Here is a 23,517-nt window from a genome sequence, read left to right on the forward strand (position 1 = left end):
ACTTATAAATGAATAACTGGTGAGCAGATATCATATAATTACAGAGCAACTCCATGCTTATTAGTTTTCTATTAAGTCAAGTGTTTCCTTTCAAAATACTCAAAACAGTGGAGAAGAGAGTTACCTCATCAGTTTTCAAATTGTGGTGGTAGAGAATTTAGACATATTATTTACAGGCTTCTAGTTCTATCAATTGTGTGACCCTTCTCTGGAACTCAGTTTCCTCCACTGTAAAAGGTAAGGCTTGGGGGGAGTAGCTAAACAAATTGTGGTATATGCATGTAATGGAATATGATTGCAGCACTGCTAGTTAAAGGACTTTAAATGGTTACATATGGATATAATGTATTTGGCTTGGAGCTACAGCAGAAAAGAAGCATATTCAGAAATGTCAACCTTATAATGCAAACTGTATGCTGCATATGTCCCTAGGCAAGTTTCTAATTAGAATCTTATCTGGAATTTTTGACTTTTCCAAAACTACAAGTGCTTTTTGCTAGCTGTCTGAGCTTGGACAAGTCAAAGAATTTCTCTGAACCCCAATTTCTTTATCTGGAAAACAGATGCCCTACTTAGCTCATAAAATTGTGAGTCAAATTAATGTAATTTTAAATCAAAAAGCACTATATAGATGTCATATTAAAAATCATTCTCAAAAAGACAAAATGTCTCTCTCCCTCTTGCACATGCACTCATTCATGCATACACATCCACACACACATGCACACACCCATTGCACCTGAGCAGACAAACTTTATGATGGCCTATTCTAATGCTTAGGTGGGAGGGTCACCTCTGAATTTTAGATAGAGGAAGCAATTTTGTAATTGGGGGAACTTTTGAGTCAGAAGATCTGGGTTTAAATCTCCACTCTGCCTCTTCCTCTGTGATCATGAGAAGTTCCTTAATTACTCTAGACCTCAAATGCTTTATCTTTTATTTGAGAGATTAGGATAGAGAACTTCTTAGGATCCTAAGTTTATGTTCCTATTTGATCCTTTTGTTGATGGAATACCTGATTTGAACTCAAATATAATCTATGACAAAACAAATTGTTCATAAAGTTGGGGCTTGTTAAAATCATATTTTCTTCTTAGTATCTCCCAAAGTGATTTAAATGTATTCATTTGATTCTTTTAGCAGAGGAAGAACCTATAGGATGATTTTTTTTTCAATTGAATTTGAGAGGAGAATGATGAGGTATATGTGAAGAGACAGAAAGCTACAATGTACATATTTTGATTATGATAGCCATAAGACTCCAGAGAACCTTAAAATTAGATTAGAAAATAGAGCTGGAAGTTGGAGAGGGAAATCAATGTCTGCCTAACTCACTTCTAGGAAACTGGTCACACCTTCTACCAGAGCTATAGCTTTCACTAAATGCTACCTTCAATTAAACTTCCTTTCAAAAATATAGGGACAGGTCAGGGATCGTGGATTTAAAGATGAAAGGGACCAGAGAGATCACCTAGTCCAATTCCTGAGGAAACAGGCATGGGACATTGAGTGACATATCCAAGGTCATCTAAGCAGTAAGTAGATGAGCTAGAATTTGAATGTACATCTTCTAGTTCCATATTCGGAACTCTATAGACAAAATGACCTCCCTTAATGACCAAAGGATAGAATCAAAATAGTAGGGAAGCAGCTTAGAGAAGACATTGCCTTTCCTATTGAAGTCTCCATGGTACAGTGGATAGAACATTAGGTCTGGAATCAAGAGATTTTTGTTCAAATGTTGTCTCTGATGCTTAATATCTATGTGACTATGGGCAAGCTCCATATTTTCTTTGGGTACCACTGTCTTTCTGTATAAAGTGGCAGTTGAATCAGATGATTCCTTAGCTTCATTCCAGTTCCACGTTATGGTGCCTGCTTCTATGCTCAGCCAGATATTCTCTGAAACTAGCCATGATTTCAGCTTGATCTCAGAATTTTTTTTTTCATTTTTTCCTATCTCATATATGGATGGATTGATAACAGTTTAAAACTAATCATGGATTCTCCTATGAATTCTTTTCAGTTAGTTCTACTCCCATCTTTATCTAAAAGTAAAAGAAAAAAACAACTATCCTGCCTGTCTGTACCTTTTCCATTAAGCAAATTAAAAAGTTATTTGGAAAGATACTTCAATGATTTTTGCCTTATGTCTAAATAGGACAGGAAATCATTGTATTAACCTTCAACTTTGGTGACATCTTCCTCTGTCTCTTCACTAAAACTAAGTAGCATTGGGTAGAAAAAAGAACAACTGGATTTCAGGTAGAAAACCTGATTTCAAGTTCTCATTGTGCCACTAAGTAACTCCGTGAACTTGGGTAAGTCACAATGGTTTTGGATCTCAATTTCCTCCTCATAGAATGAGAGTGTTGTGTTGGATGAGTCCAAGGTCCCTTTCTGGTTTGGAAATTCCTTTAAATGTTTTCCTCAAAGAGCCTAATAGATATGGCTTCTACATGAGAACTTTGCCAGGTCTTTCTTGACTCCTAATTAAACATTCTATCCACTAGAATGTTATCTTGCTCATGTTACTGAAGTTCTAACACGGCCTTTTGTAAGGCAATTTCACTCTAGTCACATTGTATGGACTTTGGGATTTAAAACTGGTATGTTTACTAACATGTGCCTCTGCTACTAATTTAAAAAGAAAAGAAATGGAATTGGCTCAATTTAGTTTGGAGCTGAGGTCTAGATGACTTGTGGTTGCTACCCACAAACAAAAGTTGTCCTTTGTGAAGGAAGAGTTAGATTTGTTTTGATTGGCCCAGACTGCACAATGAGGAACAACAGGAGAGAATTATAGAGGTATAATGTACATGTAAAGAAGACATTGAATTGATAAATGATTTGAGTTGTCCAAAAGAGGAATGGGGTATGAGGATGTCCTAAGTGCCCCAATAATGCAGATCATCAAAGAAAGCTTAATGATCATTTGTTAGAGACATCATAGAGATGGTTCTGTGCAGGTATGGTGAGACTCTATGATTATGATTCTCAGGACAGGAATGTTTGTTCTCATCTCTAACTATAGACCTACAGATCAAAGGGCATAAAATTATTTCCTTTACCCTTAACATTACTTTCTTTCCTTTTGCTAATAAAAATAAGTATTAATTTCTAAAGTTAGTGCAAAATCTTTTTAAAGGTGGTAATCAACAAAAATGTTTTGAAAAGTATGACCTACTCAATAGATGTTTTTTTAATCTGAAAGGACTTGTCCTGAAGAAATAGCATCTGGGAGTCTAGGTTCCTAGTGACATGAAGGGCTTTGATTTTTATATAGTCACTAAAAAAACCCAAAATCGTGTTTTCTTATTTGGGCTCCCCATTCCCAGCAATGGAATACTAATTTATCCAAGAAGCCCTTGTTGCTTACTTGAACACAACTGCATTTTAGTATCATCATTAGCACCTTTCTCACCAATCCATGTTGAGTTTCAGTTAAAGCTTTTATACTTACTCCATTTCCTATTCTTATTAAACAGAGGAGAAGAACAATCAATAGTGATTCTAAAGTAACAATAGTACTTAGTACTAAAAAAGTCTTATCAGTTTGGTGTTTTTTTTGTTTAGTACTGAGTCACAATAGAAAAGATTTCTATTAAATATTACTGCCTAGAAGGGAAAATAGTATACCTGTTTTCTAGAACTTCAAAAGTAGTATTGGTATTAAAATAATCAACTTTGCAGCTTTTACCAAGTCCTGCAATGGATTAATGGTATAGGCTGTTTTGTTTTGTTTTGTTTTTTTAGAAATAGTGGGAAGATTCAACCATTTCCTCAGAAGTGGCCTAAGCTGCCTGGCTTTAAGTGACTTTTGGAGCTTTCCATCTCCGCTGGATTCAGAGTAATTTCTCTCAGACCTAGTGATAAACCAAGAGAGCCACAAGTAGCTTACAAAATGGAAGGTCATTGATTCTAATCTGATAAACAAAGAGTCCTGATTTTAAGGGAAATGATGTTTAACCAGCAGGATTTAATCTCCAAGGGGAACATGACAACTAAACATTGATTAGAGAAGATAGCAGCTGTCTTTTGTATAGGACACCAAAGAGATAGTACATCTTACCTCATTTTATGACATCCAAAATCAAGCAGAGGTCCTAGGCTTCTTCCATTTCTATCCTAGCTAAGAAACAGAAGGATGGGACATCTTCCTCCTGCTCTCTACTTTTGTTAAATGTGGTTTCAACCTCCAGCATTTTAAGAGGATAAGAAATTATGACCTTTTTCATATTAATGAAACCAAAATAGTATTCTTTGGTTATTGAGCAAGTTGATGCTTAGCTTTCAGTCCCACTTGTCTTTCCTGAATTCAGAAATCTTTTCTCTTCCACTCAATTCTGCGAACTCTTGTCAGGGTATGTGCTTTTGTTCTCTGTCTGTCTGTCTGTCTGTCTGTCTCTCTCTCTCTCTCTCTCTCTCACACACACACATACACACACACACACACACACACACACTATGAAAAAAGATGTTTTTCTTAGAGCTCAGGGTCTAGTAGCCAGGGCACTCAATGATGAGCCCTGATGAACAGAAGAGTGAAAATTAGCATTTGCTTTAGAGTGCAAGAAAGTGTGTTTAGGTCCTCAAGCAGAGGTGATAGGAACCCCAAATTAAAAAAGACAAAATGATTTCTGTTAGCTACAGCTATATCAGCAGGAAACTAGGTTCCTGAGAGAAAGAGTAGATTATGAGCTGGGAAAGCCCTCCTCCCCTCACATTTAGCTTGAGAGTGTGAGAGGCTGAGAGCCATTCCTGGCTTCCAGCCTTTGGCTCAGTATTGGCGGGCACCATTCTAACAAAGGCAGCTTGCAGCTAGGCAGCATTGCCATAGTGGAAAGAACACTGGACCAGGAATCAAAAGACCTGGGTTCTAGTCCTGGCTCTGCCACTAACTAATATGTGACTCTGGACAAGTCACTCCCCCCTGATAAGCCTCAGTGTTCTCCTCTGTCAACTGAAAGGATGGTATCAGATGAATTCTAAGGTCTCTTCCAGCTGTCCAAGTCTACATCTTACTCTATCCTTCCGTGGCTCTGTACTTTCAGAGACAGAGACGGGGGAGGGAAGGGGCAGGAAAGAAGGAGAAGCAAGTGGGGGGCCTGAGGGTGGGAAAATCAGGATTCCACTTTCTCCTTCTTTTTGCTTTTCTTCAGAAAGGATGGGGTTCGGAATTTCTTTTTCTTCTTGGATGGGGACTTAGAGGGTGAGCCTTCAGGGGACATGGGACCACTGGTGACTGACTCAGTTTTTTCTTTGGAGGCATCCACATCTGTGTCAGTATTGGTAGTCATCTGACTTATTCCTTTGCTCAGAACTTCTTCTACTGTCTGGTCTTCCTCTTTTCCATTGACCACTACCCCTTCCGGCATGGTCTTTTCAGATTCATTGGCAGCTTTACTTGTTTCGGTCTTCTTAGCACCTTCAAAAAATAAAGAGATATGAGCCATGAGATTTCACTTCATTTGCTCCACTCTGGTGACCACAACACCTGCTGGGTGATAAGATTCAAGTGCAATTTGGCATCCACCCCTGGTTTCCAAAGCACCCTGCAACCTCACAGTCCAGGGTGATTATCTCAGAAGTGATATTGAGAAATGGGGAAGGGCATATTCCAGGCCACAATACCTTGCATTTTTGTAAAAAGGGGATGAGGTAGTGATGATAGGCCTGGCCATTATTATTCTGGAGCAAGAGAAAAGGCAAACTGGCTTGCAGGGTGCTTAGGATCAAAGGAGCCACATCTCATGGGCCACTCGCCATGTATTCTATCCAGGTGAGAGAGTCCCTGAGAGAGAAACCACTTTTAATTCTCATCGACAAATTTATATATACCAGCCTAGAATAGCCAGTAAGGTTGATACCTATGTCAGTAGGTGGCAGGGGACCATGCAGGTGATAGTTTTGATCCAAACCAGGACCAGTCCAATCTGTGTCATTCTCTGCCTAATTCAGGGCCTTTCCCACCAAGAAAAGAGGGAATAGATATAAGTGGAATTACAGGAAAAGGGAGGACGCTGCCATGCATGCTCAAAAAAAGCAGCCCAGGAAAGAGATGAAAGGACAGAAGGGACAATTCAGTGGCAAGAGTTCCATTTAATGGATTTTAAAATGTGTAAATTAATTATATTTGTGTAAAAGGTTCTGCCTCTCTAGGGACTGAAACAACTTTCTAGGAGAAAAGATAAATAGCTAGAGAGTAGACAGTGGCAAGTTTGCCTCAAATGGCTTTTCCAATTCTTATTAAAAAACATTAGAGAACACAGGTCAGGCTGTCTTTAAAACAATAGATAAGCATTGATTAAGCACTCAGTGTGAGCAGAATGCTGTGCTAGGTGGTAAGGATGAGTATAAAGTTTAGATAAAATATGATCCCTGCCCTTATACAGGTTAAATTCTGGTTGGGATATAGACCACAAATAGACAAGTGTAACAGACTATAGCCCATGAGAAATACATTAGATAGGTGAAGGAAGAGGGATATGTTCCTTGCTGAAAAGATGAAGGAAAAACTTTCTGTTGGACATGCCATTTCAGTTGAGCTTTATTGGATGGGATTGATCTCCTAGGATTGTCAGTAGGTTGAGAGGGAAAGGAAAGTTTGCCAGTCATAGGAAACAGCATGAGTAAATGCACAGTACAGGGAGAAAACATGGCATATTTGAAGAAGAGAGGTATTCACTTTAGCTAATGCACAGAGTCCAGGAAGCGAGGAGAATACCGAGTAAAATAGCAAAGATTAGGAACAGACAAGGTGGGCATCTGCTCAAGGTATAAGGTTAAAGAGGATATTAGAGATCATTCAGTGAAAACCCAAATTTTACAAATAAAGGAAATAAGACTCAGAGAGATCTTCCCCTTCAACCCTCACCTCCTCTCCCTCCCATGATGAGGTTGCTTTTCTGCTTTAGAAGAGTGCTTTTACACATGCCCTTGATTCATCCCCCCAACTTCAGTAGCAAATGGCCCCTTCTGTCTTCCTGTTTTCTCTAATCTTTAATCTCTATCATTCCTTCCCTGTTGCTAAAAAAAAAGTCCAAGTATTTAAAAAAAAAAAAAACAACCTCTCTATATCCTGCTAGATAGCTTTGTTGTATTATATTTCTCTTCCTTTTCACAGCTATACTCCTTGAAAAAGCTAGTTCCAGTTAGTCTTATATTTCTTCCTTTTCCATTCATCCTAGATAATGAGTTCTTAACATTTTTTGTGTGTCATGGACACTTTTGGCAGTCTGGAGAAGCCCATGGAATCCTCAGAATAATATTTTTAAATGAATAACACAAAATACATAGAATTACAAGGAAACCAATTATATTTAAGTATAGTTATCAAAATATTTTTAAAAAATTCATGGATCCCAGGCAAAAACCTCTGCTCTACAGTCTGAGTTTCTACCTCATCAATTCAAGTAAAATTTCTCTCTCCAAAGCTGCCATTGATACTCTAATTGCCAAATAGAATGGCTTCTTCCCTATCATTATTTTTTTATTTTTCTGCAACATTTGCCACTGTTGATACTTCTATATACTATCTCCACTTTGGGTTGCCATAATTGAAGGCTCTTTTGGTTTTCTTACAGAGCCTCCTTTGCTGGATTTTTATGCCAGGTTATTTCCCAAGGTTCTATTTTGAACCCTCTTCTCTATATTCCATATATTGGCCATCTCATCTCCCTCCCATGGGTGTGTATTTCCTTTCAGATGATTCCCTTATCTATTATCCCTCCCTAACTTTTCCTTGTAAGCTGCAGTCCTGTTATTAAATGCCTCAAACTGGTTGTCTCATGAGCATCTCAAACTTAAAACTCATCTTTTCCCCACTCTCTTTTGAACTTCCTATTTCTGGAATCTCCCTTTTACCTACCCAATTGCAACTTTGATGTCATCCTCAACTACTATCTCTTTACTTATCCACTTGGGTGACAAATCTTGCAATTTCCTTTTCCACCTCAGTTCTTGAATATATTCTCTTCTTTATGAACACAATCACAGCTCTAATTTGGGTTTTCATCCTCTCTTGCCTGGATGATTACAATAACTTTCCAATTGGCCTCCTTGCTGCAGGTCTCTCCTCCCTCTAATCTTTTCTTCCCTCACCTTCTAAAGTAGTTTTCCTAAAGTATAAGTCTAAATATCTCCCAGCCATCCACCCACTTACTCAATAAACTCTATGTCTCTCTGTTATTTCCAATAATCAAAATTATAGTCCTTTGTTAAAGCTCTTCACACCCTGAGGGCTCCCTCTTACTTTTCCAATCTTATAATTTACTTCCTTCAACACATACTATGAACCAGTCAGACTGGCTTTCTTGCTGTTTCTTGCACAGGACAGTCAACCTCCTTTCTCTGTCTTGGAATCCCTTGGTTTCTTTTGTTGTTGTTTTTCCTTCATTCTTGAAGAGTACCATAACAAGAGGGAGATGATGCTATATCATGGGGATAGTCAGTTAGAATGCCCAGAGTCTGGAGACAGAGTTTTATTTGAAGAATAGGATCCTAGTGTAATTGTATTAACTGAGTGTATGTGGGGCAAGGAGGAATAAAGTGTAAGAAGACTAGAAAGATAGGAGAGGGGCAAACTGTGAGCCAAACAGAGAATTTTACATTTAGAGATTATAGGGAGCCAATGATTTTTACAGAGTAGGGGAATGGGATTGGTCAAACCTGCACTTTAGGAAGATTACTATGACAGTTGAATGGGGAGAGACTTGGGGCAGTGATGCACCCACAGGTTATTGAGATAATTTAGGTATGAGGTGATAAAGGCTGTACCAGGAAGTTAGCGGTGTCATAGCAGAGATGGGGGCTAATATGAGAAATGCTACAAAGGTTAAATCGACAGGTCCTGGGAACAGATTAGATATGGCAGTGAGAATGAGAAGTTAAGGATGATACTTAGGTTGTGAGCTTCAGTGAAAGATGGTAGTATCCTCAACAATAACTGGGAAGCTTTCAAGAAACTATTTTAATGACCTAGAAAAAATACAAAATTCATCTGGAAGAACAAAAGGTTAAGAATTTCAAGGGAACTAATGAAAAAAAAAATCAAATGAAGGTGGCCTAGGTGTACCAAATCTAAAACTATATTACAAAGCAGCAATCACCAAAACCATTTGGTATTGGTTAAGAAATAGACTAGTTGATCAGTGGAATAGGTTAGGTTCACAGGACAAAATAGTCGATAATTATAGCAATCTAGTGTTTTTCAAACCTAAAGACCTCAGCTTTTGGGATAAGAACTCAGTATTTGACAAAAACTGCTGGGAAAATTGGAAACTAGTATGGCAGAAACTAGGCATTGACCCACACTTAACATCATATACTAAGATAAAGTCAAAATGGGTTCATGATCTAGGCATAAAGAATGATATTATAAACAAATTAGAAGAACATAGTTTACCTCTTAGTCCTGTGGAGGAGGAAGGAATTTGTGGCCAAAGAAGAACTAGAAATCATTATTGATCACAAAATAGATAATTTTGATTAAGTTTTTATACAAATAAAACTAATGCAGACAAGTTTAGAAGGGAAGCAATAAACTGGGAAAACATTTTTACATTCAAAGGTTCTGATAAAAGCCTCATCTCCAAATTATATAGAGAATTGACTCAAATTTATAAGAAATCAAGCCATTATCTAATTGATAAATGGTCAAAGGATATGAATAGACAATTTTCAGATGAAGAAAAATTGAAACTGTTTCTAGTCATATGAAAAGGTGCTTCAAATCATTACTGATCAGAGAAATGCAAATTAAAACAACTCTGAGATACCACTACACACCTGTCAGATTGACTAAGATGACAGGAAAAGAGAATGACGAATGTTGGAGGGAATGTGGGGAACCTGGGACACTGATACATTGTTGAAGTTGTGACTGAATCCAACCAGTCTGAAGAGCAATTTGGAACTATGCTCAATGGAACTATCAAACTGTGTCCCTTTGATTCAGCATTGCCACTGCTGGGTCTGTATCCCAAACATAAAGGAGGGAAAGGGACCCACATGTTCAAAAAATGTTTGTGGCAGACCTTTTTGTAGTGGCAAAAAACTGGGAACTGAGTGGATGCCCATCAACTGGAGAATGGCTGAATAAATTGTGGTATATGAATATTATGAGATATTATTGTTCTGTAAAAAACGACCAGCAGGAGGATTTCAGAGAGGCCTGGAGAGACCTACAAGAACTGGTGCTGAGTGAAATGAGCAGAACCAGGAGATCATTGTACACAGCAACAACAAGACTATATGATGATCAAATCTGATGGACATGGCTCTCTTCAACAATGAGATGATACTAACTAGTTTCAATTGTTCAGTGATGAAGAGAGCCATCTGCACCCAGAGAGAGGACTATGGGAACTGAGTGAGGACCACAACATAGCATTTTCACTATTGTTTGCTTGCATTTTTGTTTTACTTCTCAAGCTTTTTTTCTTTCTAGTTGCAATTTTTCTTGTGCAGCAAGATAACTGTATAAATATGTATACATATATTAGATTTAACATATACTTTAACATATTTAACATGTATTGGACTACCTGCCATCTAGGGGAGGGGGTGGGGAGAAGAGGGGAAAAGTTGGCATAGAATTTTTTTTCAAGGGTCAATGTTGAAATATTACCCATGCATATATTTTGTAAATAAAAAGCTATAATAATAATAAAAAATATATAAAAAATAATAATGGAAGTTTCAAATTGGGAAAGAGTTTGGGGCAAAAGATAATCTGTTCAGTTTTATACACACTAAGTTAAAGAACAGAAATACTCTGTTATGGTTTGGAGCTCATCGGGCCTGAAGCTCTCTAATGACAATCCTGTTCTGATTTGGAGGTTCCAGATTAAGGGAGGAGGAGAGGATAGCTGTCCTCATTTGGAGGTATTAACTCACTCTTATCTCTGTCTGTCTCTCTCTCGCGTGCTCTTTTTTTCTCTCTCTTTGTGTGTGTGTGTGTGTGTGTGTGTGTGTGTGTGTGTGTGTGTGTGTATACATATATATACATATATATGTATATATATATGTGTGTTTAATAGCGATAATAATTTGTTGTCATAATATATATTTAATATCATAAATAATTTGTTGTCTAGATTTCCTTTTACTCTAATGTAGTTTCCTTGTTTATCTTTTATTTTTTTTTAATATGTTGAAGAGTAAATATTATTCTAGTTTCTATCCTTACCCCTCATTTTCCTTCTGTGTTCCTTTAGGTGTCTTCAATTAAGCCACATAGGTTTCCTTAAATACTCCAAATTTTAAAAGCCTATTGTTTTAAGCACTGATTGATCTGTGTGATTCTTATATAGAACTCCTTTTAGCCCCAGCAACTGATCCCAAAAGAAAAACCTAAGTTAGCTTCTAGCAGAAGAGATTAAGGAAAGCACATATAGCTTTTATGAACAAATGGTTTTTCTGTATGTAACTTTGTCATACTAGAAGCTGTGGTTCTTTTACCAATTTCAACATATCCCTTCATCCTTTGGAATGGAGAAGTTGACTATATGGCTATGGTTAGTATAATTGAGGCAGAGTGAAAAGATCACTAGGATCATAAGCTTGGGTTCTAGTTTTGCCCTGAGCACTGACTTAAAATTATAGCATTTTAGATCTAGAAGAGATCTTCCAGTCTCTTTTTATCAGCTTGGTTGAACTTAATTGAAATGAAGTAAGTCTAGTTGCTTATATAATGGAATTCTTACAGTATCCCCATTAGTGACAGAAAGCTCACTGTCTTATATTTCCTCATTCCATTTTAAAATAGCTCACATTGTCAAAAATGTTTATGCTGCATCTAAATCTGTCTTTTTTGTAACATATACCCATTGGCCCTAGTTCTGCCATGTAGAGATAAGCAGAATAACCACAACCTATCTCTATTTTTTTCTGATCTTCTAAATGACAACCTTGTATATATTTGTAGAATGCTATCATATCTCCCTAAATCTTCTTTTTCCCTTGTTATTTTTATCATTCTTCTTGTGACATAGTTCCAAATCTCTTCATCATCTTTTAGAAAAGTCTTTTTTGGGAAATGAGTATAAACTGCTTGCATTTTTGTTTTTCTTCCCGGGTTATTTATACCTTCTGAATTCAATTCTCCCTGTGCAACAAGAAAACTGTTCGGTTCTGCACACATATATTGTATCTAGGATATACTGTAACCTATTCAACACATAAAGGACTGCTTGCCATCTGGGGGAAGGGGTGGAGGGAGGAAGGGGAAAAATTGGAACAGAAGTGAATGCAAGGGATAATGCTGTAAAAAATTACTCTGGCATGCGTTCTATCAATAAAAAGTTATTTAAAAAAAGAAAGAAAAGTCTTTTTATTTTTGTCCCTCTTAAATGTTGTATCTAGAGTTCAGTGCAGTACTACAAATATACTCCAAGTGGTGAAGAGTATAGTGAAATCTTTATCTCTGAATTCTGGAAACTACACTTTTCCTGGTAACACATAAGTTTACACTAAAACTTTTTTGGCTGCCAAGTCACAGGGTTGGCTTATATTGAGTTTAGGATGACCTAAAACTCCATTATTTTCACATCAACTGCTATTGTCTGACGATGTTTCCTTATTCTATACTTGTGGAACTAATTTTTAACAACATAAATGAAGAACTTCACATCTATGCTTTTTATATTTTGGTTTTGACATATAATTCTTGGCTATTAAGATCTTTCTGAAACCTGATTTTGTCATATAATGAATTAGTCATCGATTCCAGGCTTCTTTCATCTTCAGAGTTGATAAGAACACCATCTAAATTTATATCCAAAGGATTAATTTTTTTAAATGTTACACAACAAGAAAGTTGCTTTGTTTTTAGCTGTGAGTCAACAAACTGCTCTGAATCTTTTTAATTCTATATTTTCCTTTTTATCTTTTTGTTAGACTTATCCAAAACAGAGAATGATGTTGAGATCTTCTGTCACTATTTTTTGTTTCCTCTTTTAGGCCAGTTATTTTTAAAATAAATTTAGATGCTAAGCCATTTGGATTATATAAATTTAGTATTGATATTCACTTGTTGTCTATGTTTCTTTTTATCCTAATTTTTTTTTACATTGTAAATGTTTGGTTTTGCTTCTTTAAATTCACCTGACACAGAGTAATTTATTTGTTTTTTTGTTTCTAGCCCTTCATTTTTTATTCTGCAAATGTCTTTACTTTGGACTTATTTTCTTATCTATAATATGGGGATCATCTCTGATTGAAAGGGTTGTTGTATGATTGAATGAGATCATATATGTGGAAGCAATGTGAAGTAGTAGATAAGAGAAATAGATTTGAAGTCAAAGGGCCTGGATTAAAATATTGTGTCTATTATATTTATCACCTTAGGCAAGTCACTTATGACCTCTGAACTTTGGTTTCTCTATAAAATGGGATGAGAGGTGGGGGTGAGAGAGTTTTCTTCTGTGAACATGTTTTTGAAAAATTAAAAGAACAACATAGTAAAAGTTATATATTTGTCTTGCTCTTGCCTAGTACACTATGAACAGATAGAGCAATATGTAGTCCACCTGAAGCAAAAGAGCTTGTGTTCTCTAAGGTTTTTTGCCTTAGTTTCTTCGGGAATTTATGACAGTATTCTGCAGAAGAATGAGGGGCCAACTAGAGATTTCTAGAAGCTGGGGAAATAGAAACACTTCCTTCCAGTCTGATCAGTCATAAAACAGGCTTGATAAGCCTCAATTCCCAACCTTTTTCATTGTTTACTGTGACTCTGGATAATTTTAGTATCTAAACACTCTAATTCTGAATTTCTTGTTGGCCCACTTTCTCCCTAAATCTTCCCCTATGTCTACTGGGCTGAAATAAATGATTTGTTCCAACTGGAGAAAGGATATCCTCCAGGCTTCTCATATCCTTTCCACTTGTCTAAATTCTGTCTTTTCTTTGAGGACTTGCTCAAATTCTTTTTCTTTCTTGAAACCTTACTTGATTTCCTTACTTTCTCATGATCACTCCTATTGACTAATGTGGCTTTCTTTTTCTTCATCTGTAAAAGGAAGGAGTTGGATTAAATTATCTCTAAGGTACATTTTGGTTCTATCTTCTGTGATCTATAGCTTTTACTGTTTGTAATCCATTTAGTACTAAGTATGTACTACTTTTAAATTTTATATACACGTGTACATATATGTACAGTACACATGTATACAATATACCTGGTATATATAAATTAAAATGATACATATATAAGTATATGTGTATTGGTGTATAAAAGGGGAGAGAGAGAGGAAGAAGATGTGTGAGAGAGAGAGAGAGAGAGAGCACATATACATTTTGAAAGCAGGGATTTTATTTTAGACTTTCCTGCATCCCTATCAGCTAGTATGATGCCATAAGAGCTCAATAAACATTTGCTTGAAGACTGGAGAGAGCATATTCTATGCCATTATCCACTGTGGAGGCTGGAAGAATATTAGAAAATGGCTGAATAGAGGGTTCCAATTGTTTTAATAACTTCTATATCAGTAATGAAAATAAAGAATGGAGGAAGTTAGACAACTCAGAAGTAAAATAGTTAAACTTCATTTCCGTTCCGGGTCCTGTGCATATAGAGCTCATCCTTCCATGCAGAGTTGTTTTCCTAATAATTCATCACAGGAGCTTGGGGCAGGACTCCATATATTAATTTTCCTAAGAACCAGTGTCTCTTGGCCTTGAATTTGCCTGTGTGCCTAAGGAGAATGATTACCTGATTTAGCTTCAAGTTTCAGAACTTCAACTGCAGATAGACTGGTGCTCACTATTTTCCTTCTTCCCTCTGGGCATTATGCTGATAGAAGAGGCTATAGAATAATTTTCAGAAGTCTTAATAAACCACAGTGTGATGGCTATGTTGGCCTAGGGAGTCTATGCAGCAGTGTAGTGCATACAGAAAAGATTGTAGGATACACAGGGTAGAGGATAGGGAGAGGTGGACCTTCTCCCACCACTATCATCTGTTTCTCTGTTCTCATAGGAAGGGACATATAGCCCCTGAGCAACTAGAAACAGCCCTTTGGGATGATAGATAACTTGTATGTCTATATTTTAAAGCTTCATTTTTGTTCGCTCCAGGCATAGCATCCAGCAGGTCCAGTAAAGTAAAGTAAGAGGGTTACCTACTACAGGACATGTGGCAATTTTTGGTGGTCAGATATATCATTAACAGAGTAAGTGCCATATCCTTAGGGCTTGGTGCAACTAAGGTGCATTGCCAGGATAGGTTCCCCTGTTGTTAGAGCAAACACTGGTTAGGGACAGAACTTTTTTACTGAATGTATTTGTAGTTTGAACTTTGGGCTCAAAAACAGATCTTTCTTTTCTACATTGATTTTCATTTGCACAGCATGTATTTTCTCTAATTGCACAGTGAGTCAGTCCAGCCCATGGGGAATGATCTCTCATTCTTAGTTCCAGCAGTTAGGGGAGAACAGCAGGAAGACGGTGGATATTCTCCCTGGCAAGGAACAGGATACAAATGCTCCAGTTTGTTGGAAGAGAGGAGTGGACAGACATGGAAAACATGTAAGATGGGACAATTCTTGTAGAAGATGGTGAGAAGCAAGGGGACAGATCTAAAACATGAGGAAGATGAACAAAGAACAAGGACTCATAGCAGGGCACAGCTTAGAACATTTAGGAATCCTTGAAAACACCATATCTGATCTGATGGTGAGTGGGCCAGCAGGGGAGATCCAAATATGAATATCGAACCTTAGCTGTATCAAGCCTAAAAGACATTGCCATCTGCCCTGGTGCTGTTGACTTACCAGGACTTCCCATATGTCCTGTAGGTAACCCCTTTTCTTTTATATGTGTTGTCTCCTTTTACTGGATGTTAAGTTCCTTGGGGGTAGGGGCTGTCTCACTTTTTTATTTGTATCCCCAGCACTTATCACAGTGCTGACAAAGGATGGGAATTGAATTTATAACTTCATTAGTTAAATGGAACTCTTAGGAGACAGAGGCATCAGTCTTAACTAATGCAGATGGGCACTTTATGTGACATTTACTGTCACAAAGTTACCTAGATTACTGAGAAGTTAAGGGAATTGCTCACAGTCACACAGTAAGGATCTATAAAGGTGGGACTAGAACTCACTTTTCTTGGCTTTGAGGTCACTTTTTTTATCCAGCATACTATGCTGCCTTTAGTGCCACACATAGTAAACACTTTTTTCTTTTTTCATTCAATCGTCAGTTCTTCACTCTTGGGAGCTGTACAAACTATTAAGAGAGCTAGCAGAGTAAAGTCCCATTTCTGATGACTTCAGGCCCTCTGCCCACCAGTTACCACAGATAAACCAGGTGCCATGACAAGAAATAGCTTTGCCACAGAATTTTGGGCTTTCCATCTTTGCCTTAGTCCTTTGCAATGTTTTAATGAAGATGCTGTGAGCACAATGCTATCACAGGCCCTGCTGCCTAAGCTTCCTCCTGAGGAGGTTTGGAAAGGAGAAAGCTGGGAAACAAGTTCCAGGATAATTGTTATAAGGAGTTAGTGCTCCGAAAACCAGTGTACATCTGTAAGGAACACTGCCATCCCTCCTTATTTCACCCCTGCTAAATGGACCAAAGAGTACCAACTAAGCAGCCATCTTGCTTCTTTTCTGAACATCTTCCCCTCAATTTCTGGTTTCCTCAGAGTGATTTACCAGTATTTTCTTGAGCCTAATTGAGAACCATGTCAGGCCAGGTCAGCACCAAACCTTATGTAGAAACTATAACAGCTCCAAGGATTCCTTGGCTTCAACTCAGCATCTTAGAATAGATGTCCTAGAATTGGCCCAGGGTTTCAGGGTATGGGTTATAGGATATCCAGAGAGCAACATTCTCTAAGGTTTTGGCTGTTTCAAAGCAGGGAGAATATAGCAGCCATCGCCCCTGCCACTGGGACCCCCACCCTGGGAAGGGGAGGCCAGTGTTTGTGTCCCTGAAAGAGGCCAGATTCGTGCGATCGAGCTTAATTTGAGAACGAATCCCCCATCCAGAGTGTTCCCCTTCATCCAATCACAGGAGAGGGGAGTCCATTTACTTTCACTGAGTTCAGTAGCTGCGGTTCCTGTTAGTTGCCAAAGAAAGTCTTCCCTCCCCAGCACAAGGGTTGGTACAGTTAGTAAACAGCCTCTCTGTACTTACTACATAGACAAGTATTCAGAATCAGAGGTAACTCCTTTGATGAAAGCACAGTTGGGGAGAGAAAGGAAGAGGTTGTGGAGACAAATTGGACAAGACCACAATGAGACACAAGGAGACAACAACGATCACTAAACATCTATTTTCTTGTCTCAGATCAGAAAGACACCTTTTTCTGACTGCTTTTACACTCATACTCAGCTAAGCAATTGATTTAAAGAGTAAGGGAGTCCTGGGCAGAAATGACTTTTTAAATTAAAACATGCCCAGTTTATGATAGATACTTGTAAAATGTTAATAAAATGTGGGAAAAGTGCTGGTCTTAGAGTCAGGGATCCAGGATTCAAGTTCAGCTCTATTTGCTATTTAAGTGCATTCCAGGAAGTTATTCAACCACTCTGGGGATCAGTTTTCTTATATGTAAAAATGCTAATTTCTGAGGTCTTGCCTAGCTTTAATCGGCTGTGATTTTGTGACTCTTGTTCTTAAGATGTAGGAGCTTTGCAGTGGAGATACTTTCCCTAAGGGGAATATGAAGAGCTTACATTTTGAAAGGAGCACAGTAAAAATAAGCCACTTTATGATGAGTTCTTGGCATAGAAATGGACACCAGCATACATATTACTGCACATAATATAAGTAAAACAAATATGAGATAGTAATGTATGGTATTTTTAAAATAATCATGTGATTTATCAAGGATCTGTATAATGGAAATAGTACTGGCTTTGGACCTTAAAGGTTGTTTAACCTTTGTTTACAACATTTGTGCCTAAGTCTAGATCTTGTTTACAACATTTGTGATTTGGAGGGAAGCTATTTGACCTTCTTAGGCAGCATTAATTTCCCCATTTTTAAAATGAGAAGGTTGAACTAGATTTCTTCCCTTTATGCTCTAAGTATATGACCTTATGATTGTATTATCATGAAATCTCTCTTCCCAGAAACAGATCACAATCTATCTCTCCCATTCATTGTCTTGGATGTTCAATGAAGTTATTATAAGCTCATCGTGGTCACATAGTTCCTGAATGTGACTGCAAGTCTGACATCTCTCCCTTGTACCACATTGTATAAAATCAATCATTTTATACAATAATTTATATAATCTTAACTGTCATTTATGCAGTACTTGAAAGTTTACCAAGTACTTTATGAATCTGATATCATTTAATTCTCACAATAACACCCTTGGCAAGGAGGTATTGTTGTTGTCTCCATTTTACAAATAAGGAAACTGAAGCAGGCAAAGGTTAAATGACTTGTCTGGGATTCCATAACTAGTAAGTATCTGAGGCCAAAGTTAAACTTTTAGGTTTTCCAGATTCCAGGCCCAACACACATCTTCCTGTGCCACTTAAATGTATGCATCACTATGTGATGTGATTGGCAACAAATTTATACTATTATATTACTTATTGTTACAATAAATTGTTGTAACAACAAACCCATAGCTTAAAGCTGCCTTAGGACTTTTGGTACACAATATACAAACATAATCCATGCATGTACACAAATGAATGAGAACATATATATATATATATGTATACATGTACATATAACATGCACATATGTATTCACAAGACTTTTACATCTGTTATGATGTTTAATGCTCATAAGGACCTTCTATGGTTAAGTAGGACAGGTATTGTCCCCACTTGACAGATGAAGCAGTTGCACAGAAGTGTAAGATGACTTGCCTAATTAAATGTCAGGACTAGAGCCAGAATCTAAATGCCCTGAATTTTATTTCCAGTTGATTTCTTCCATGATTTTCTAGCAAGGATGAAAATAGCCTTATGTTGACTTAGTTAATGCCTGAAATTGAGTTGTTATTATTCAAACATTCCTTTACTTATTATTCTAGAAGGAATTAAAATGGAAGAGGGATTATATTTATATTTTAGGAAGAAATCATTAGCACCAATGATAAGATATATTTAAACTGATTTTCTATTTCTATGATCTCCTCCTAAAGATCAGTTTAATAATAATATCACATTTAAGTTGTCCTTAAAGCTTATAAACTACTTTGATCACAAAATTTTTTGAAGTTAGTAGAAGTATTATCTCCATTTTTACACAAAGGAGAATGAGATTCAGAAAGGGTAAGAGATCAGCCCATTGGCCCACAACTAGTAGGTGTTGGAGCTAGGATTGAGGATCTTCTGACTTCAAAACCAGCTCTTTCCACTTATATCATGCTCTTTATTTGAAATGTTTTACTCCTGTGTAGACAGGCAAAGGTTAAACATTCTTACCTGTAAGAACTCATTCCAAACTGCAATGATGTGTTAAGAGTAAGAAACATCCTTTGGCTATGATTTTTTTTTTTTGCAAAAATGCATTCTTAGTCTATTAAGATAGTTTGCAAATAATACACATATACACTTGGCAATCTATATTTCAATTCATTGGAGAAAGGGGAGGGGATGCAGAATATCACTTTTATGTATTCTTTATCCATTCATGTTACATCTGTACTATCTTCCATGCAGGGACTTTCTTTGTTCAATTGAATGCACTTCCTTCTCTGCCCACCCCCTTTGAGCTTAGCTCACCCTCTGAAGACTTGGATGGGGAAAGGGCGGGACTCTTTGTTTCTGTTTTGGATGGACTCTTCACTGGAGAAGCAGGAGCAGACTTCAAAGGAGAGCTAGGCTCTTCTGCTGTCCTTTCTTTCTCACCTGTGAACAGAGAAACCACCTGTGAACAATGGTCAAAGGCTGGCAGAAAAGATCAAGTACCTAGAGATGACACAAAAAGTGAAGACAAATAGCTCCTCTACCCAGTCACCTCTGTTATACCTGGGCCAACCAGGAGTTTGCTTTTCTTTTAGTTCAGGAGAGGTGATCAGAAAGATCCTTAGCTGGATTCTGTCTCCTGCATCATTTATAACCAAGCCAATTGAGTTCTACTGCTAAAATCTATTGCTATTGATGTTCATTCAGCGAACATTTGTCCAATGCCCACTGTGCTAAGGGTACAAGTGCTGCTGAATGATAAAAGAACATAAGGATTACTATAATGGATCAGACTAGAAGCAATATAGTTTAATGGAACAAGCACTGGATCTAGAATTAGGCTCTGCATTCAAAACTGGATTCTGCTTTTTGGAACCATAAGATTGAGAGTTGAAAGGCCCTTAGAGATAATCAACTCATGCTAAACTTGAGAGACAGCTGCTGTTAGACATAACCTTTAATGTGCCTATTTGTATTTTCAACTTCCTCTCCATATATTTTCTCTCCTCTCTGCCAAATATTCAGAACTTCATGAGGATCTAGTCAGGAGTTTACTGACCCAATAATTAATTTACTGAAAATCTCCTGGATGGTTATCACTAAACAAGGAATAGAACATGTTTCCCATCTAGGGAGGATCATGACAAAAGATAGGCCTGTGAAATAGCTAGAGAACAACATAAGATATCCTAGAGCCAAGGACCATAACTTGTTCTTTTGGTTCTCCATATGCTATATTCCTTCTCCCCTGTGTGCTCTTGCATGCCTGTTTGTAGGTACAACTCCGTACAGAAAGCTATCTTGTTCTTTGTAAGAATTAGTGCTCTTTCACAACCAGGTTTCAAAGTCTGGAACCAAGGAGATACTGAATAAAATACCTGATATACTGGATATACTATAAATACTGGAGAGGAAAAGACAATGTAGTGTGGTTTAAATAGATTGTAGAAGACTTTATGACGGAAGCTAGACTTGGAAAATCTAGACTTGGAAAAAAATCATAGAGATGAGAAAGGGTATCTGAAACCATCTTGTTTAGTCTTTTACTAAGCAAGAATTCTCTATTTCCCCAAATGAGGAAATGTATGCACACATGTATATATGCATACAATACATGTATATGTATAATATACATATTTCTATATCATATAATCTATAATGTACACATACACATATATGCACATATGTGTGTATATGTGTGTCTGGTCAGCTAGTTATAAATTATATGGTCATATTTTTTCCACGTGGAGACCTCCAATGAAAAGGAATTCATTGCCCATTGCTACCTCATGAGATAACCTATTCCCTTTTTAGACACCTTGTTTGAAATCTCTCAAATTTGTATCTCTGGTTCTTCTACCTCTTCCATTTAGTTTTACCCTCTGGAGGCAACCAGAATAAGCTCATCCCTTTTATGCTTGGTAACCATTCCAATGTGAGATTTGAACTGGAATTTAAAGGATGTCTAAGGAAATGTTGGAAGAACAGCATATTTCACAAAATAAGTGTCTGAAAATGCAAGTTTACTAGACAGAATGTGCCACAGCTCAACAGAAAAGTTTTGTTGAGAAGTAAAGAGACATTGGATTGCATTGATAAAGACTTTTACAGTATTTACATAGCACTTTAAAGTTTGTAAATGCTTTATAAATATTATTTCATTTTATTTTTGCAATAATCCCACTAAATAGGTGGTACATTTTATGGATGAGGAAACTGAAGCAGACACAGGTTAAGTGACTTATCCAGCTAGATATCTGAGCTCAGATTATAAGTCAGATTTTCTTCTATAAATCAGATGCATCCAAATGCATCATTTTATCTTTTGCATCAGGTTAATGAATTTGACAATGGTGAACCATTTTAGATTTTATGAAAGATGTGTTTTAGGAAAAATAATCTGATGATTGAGCTAAATGGGAAGGAGGAGAAAATGGAGGTAGTGAAAATGGTTAGGAAGCTAGAATTAGGATAATGGAGTCTCACTGTTGGAAAGGACCTGGTTCAACCTCAATCAAAAATAAGAATTTTTACTACAGTTTACTATAGTTTCTCTACCAAGTGGTCACTTTTATATTTGAACAGTTCTTTCAATGGGATTTGCTACCCAGTAAGGCAGAATAATCCCCTTTGGGGTTGAATTAATTATTGGGTCTAGTTATTGAGAAGTTTTTATTCTTAATGAGCTGAAAATTACTTCCTCTGGAACTAAACAAGTAAGTCTTCACCACAAGGACCTTCAAGTATTTGAATATTTCCTCAGAGTTAAACATCTTCATTTTAAAATTGCTATTTGCATGGTGTGGTTTTGCATTCCCCTACTATTTTGATCATTCTTCACTGGGTATGTCCCAGTTTTTTAATGTTCGAGCATCATTTTAGCTGCCAGATTTGGGATCTGACTAGAGCAAAATACAATGCAATTATCATTTCTCATTGTGGATGTTACTTCTTTAGCCTAATATCACTTTATTCCTTTGTCTGCTATGTCACACTGTTAACTCATTGAGATAGAAATATACTAAAACCTCAGGGTCCCCCCGTCCCGCAATGGGAACTATTATCTAGTTTCTGTATTATATAATTTATTTTTTGAAACTAAGCTTTTGAGGATTTTGCATTTAGTACTATTTAATTATATCTTACATTTTTGTTCACTATTCAAATTGTTTTGAGGTTCAGTTTTCTCATCCAAAATATTAGTTATTCTCTTTTATTTTCCATCTTCTTGTTGTCTGCAAATTTTCTAATAGTAAATAAAAGTAAAATGTAGAGTCCAGGAAGAAGATTTCACCTTCACAAAGTGTAATTCTATATAAGAGGAATTCCTCTTGGACCTCGTTCAAAGTTTTCTCATTACTGAAATATATTGTGAAGTCCTGATTATGAAAAACTAGTTTCTTTAGATTTGAAAGCAAGGGCAGGAAGAAAACTCTTAAATATTTGAGCTGGAAAGGATCTCAGAAACCTATACTTGTGCTGACAGGATAGTAAGAGATCATTTAATCCAAAGTTCTCTTGAAAAGGTGAAAAGAATCACAAAAGAGATAAATATTCACAATGCCAGTATGCAGCAAAGCCAAGATTAGAAGTCACTCGGGTTGGCCCTTCTCTCTCCACTGTACCATATTGCCTTTCTCTTGTTCTAGAGAATTGTGGACTGCAGTAAAGAAGGTCATGTTCACTTTATATTAACCTTGCAGTCAAACCTCTCAGATCAGGATAAAGTGATGAAAGAGGCAGAACGAGGGGACACAGCATCCTCTTGGCAGCTCTGGAAACTTTGGCAACATTTGTATAACTGAGCAGAAGGTGAAATGTGAACAGCACAGAAATAAAAACCCAACTTTTGATGGAGTAGTCTCCCTTTAAAAACAATGCCAGATATCTGAGCAAAGTTACTATGCAGAAGAAGAAACTCTCTTCTCTAAACAAGGAGGGAAAGATGAGAAGATAGATATAGGAAGAGACAGAAAATGAACTGAAAATGGAAATAGATGAGTGAAATCATGCCAGAAGGCCTGTATCAGAGGTGAGGTTATCCATAAGAAGGGTAAAATTAGGGAAAATTGGGATGGGACATGAGAAACTTTTTTTCACTTGGGAAAAATGAATTGGCTATATTAGAATCAAA

The 23,517-nt window shown here is 37.0% G+C and overlaps 1 protein-coding gene across 4 annotated transcripts in view; it reads right to left on the bottom strand.

Moving 5' to 3' along the window:
* Positions 1-4,545: 4,545 nt before the first annotated feature.
* ADD2 (adducin 2) overlaps positions 4,546-23,517 on the bottom strand; it is a 165,619-nt gene continuing 146,647 nt past the window's right edge. For all 4 annotated transcript variants that reach the window (XM_051975485.1, XM_051975486.1, XM_051975484.1 and 1 more), the window contains 2 exons: positions 19,701-19,826; positions 4,546-5,428 (listed from right to left, as the gene is read on the bottom strand). In XM_051975485.1, the coding sequence (XP_051831445.1) occupies positions 5,124-5,428; positions 19,701-19,826 (431 nt within the window). In that variant the 3' untranslated portion in view covers positions 4,546-5,123. The remainder of the gene's footprint in view (positions 5,429-19,700; positions 19,827-23,517) is intronic.

Source organism: Antechinus flavipes, chromosome 2 (genome assembly GCF_016432865.1).
Source record: "Antechinus flavipes isolate AdamAnt ecotype Samford, QLD, Australia chromosome 2, AdamAnt_v2, whole genome shotgun sequence".
NCBI classification, from domain to species: Eukaryota; Metazoa; Chordata; class Mammalia; order Dasyuromorphia; family Dasyuridae; genus Antechinus; species Antechinus flavipes.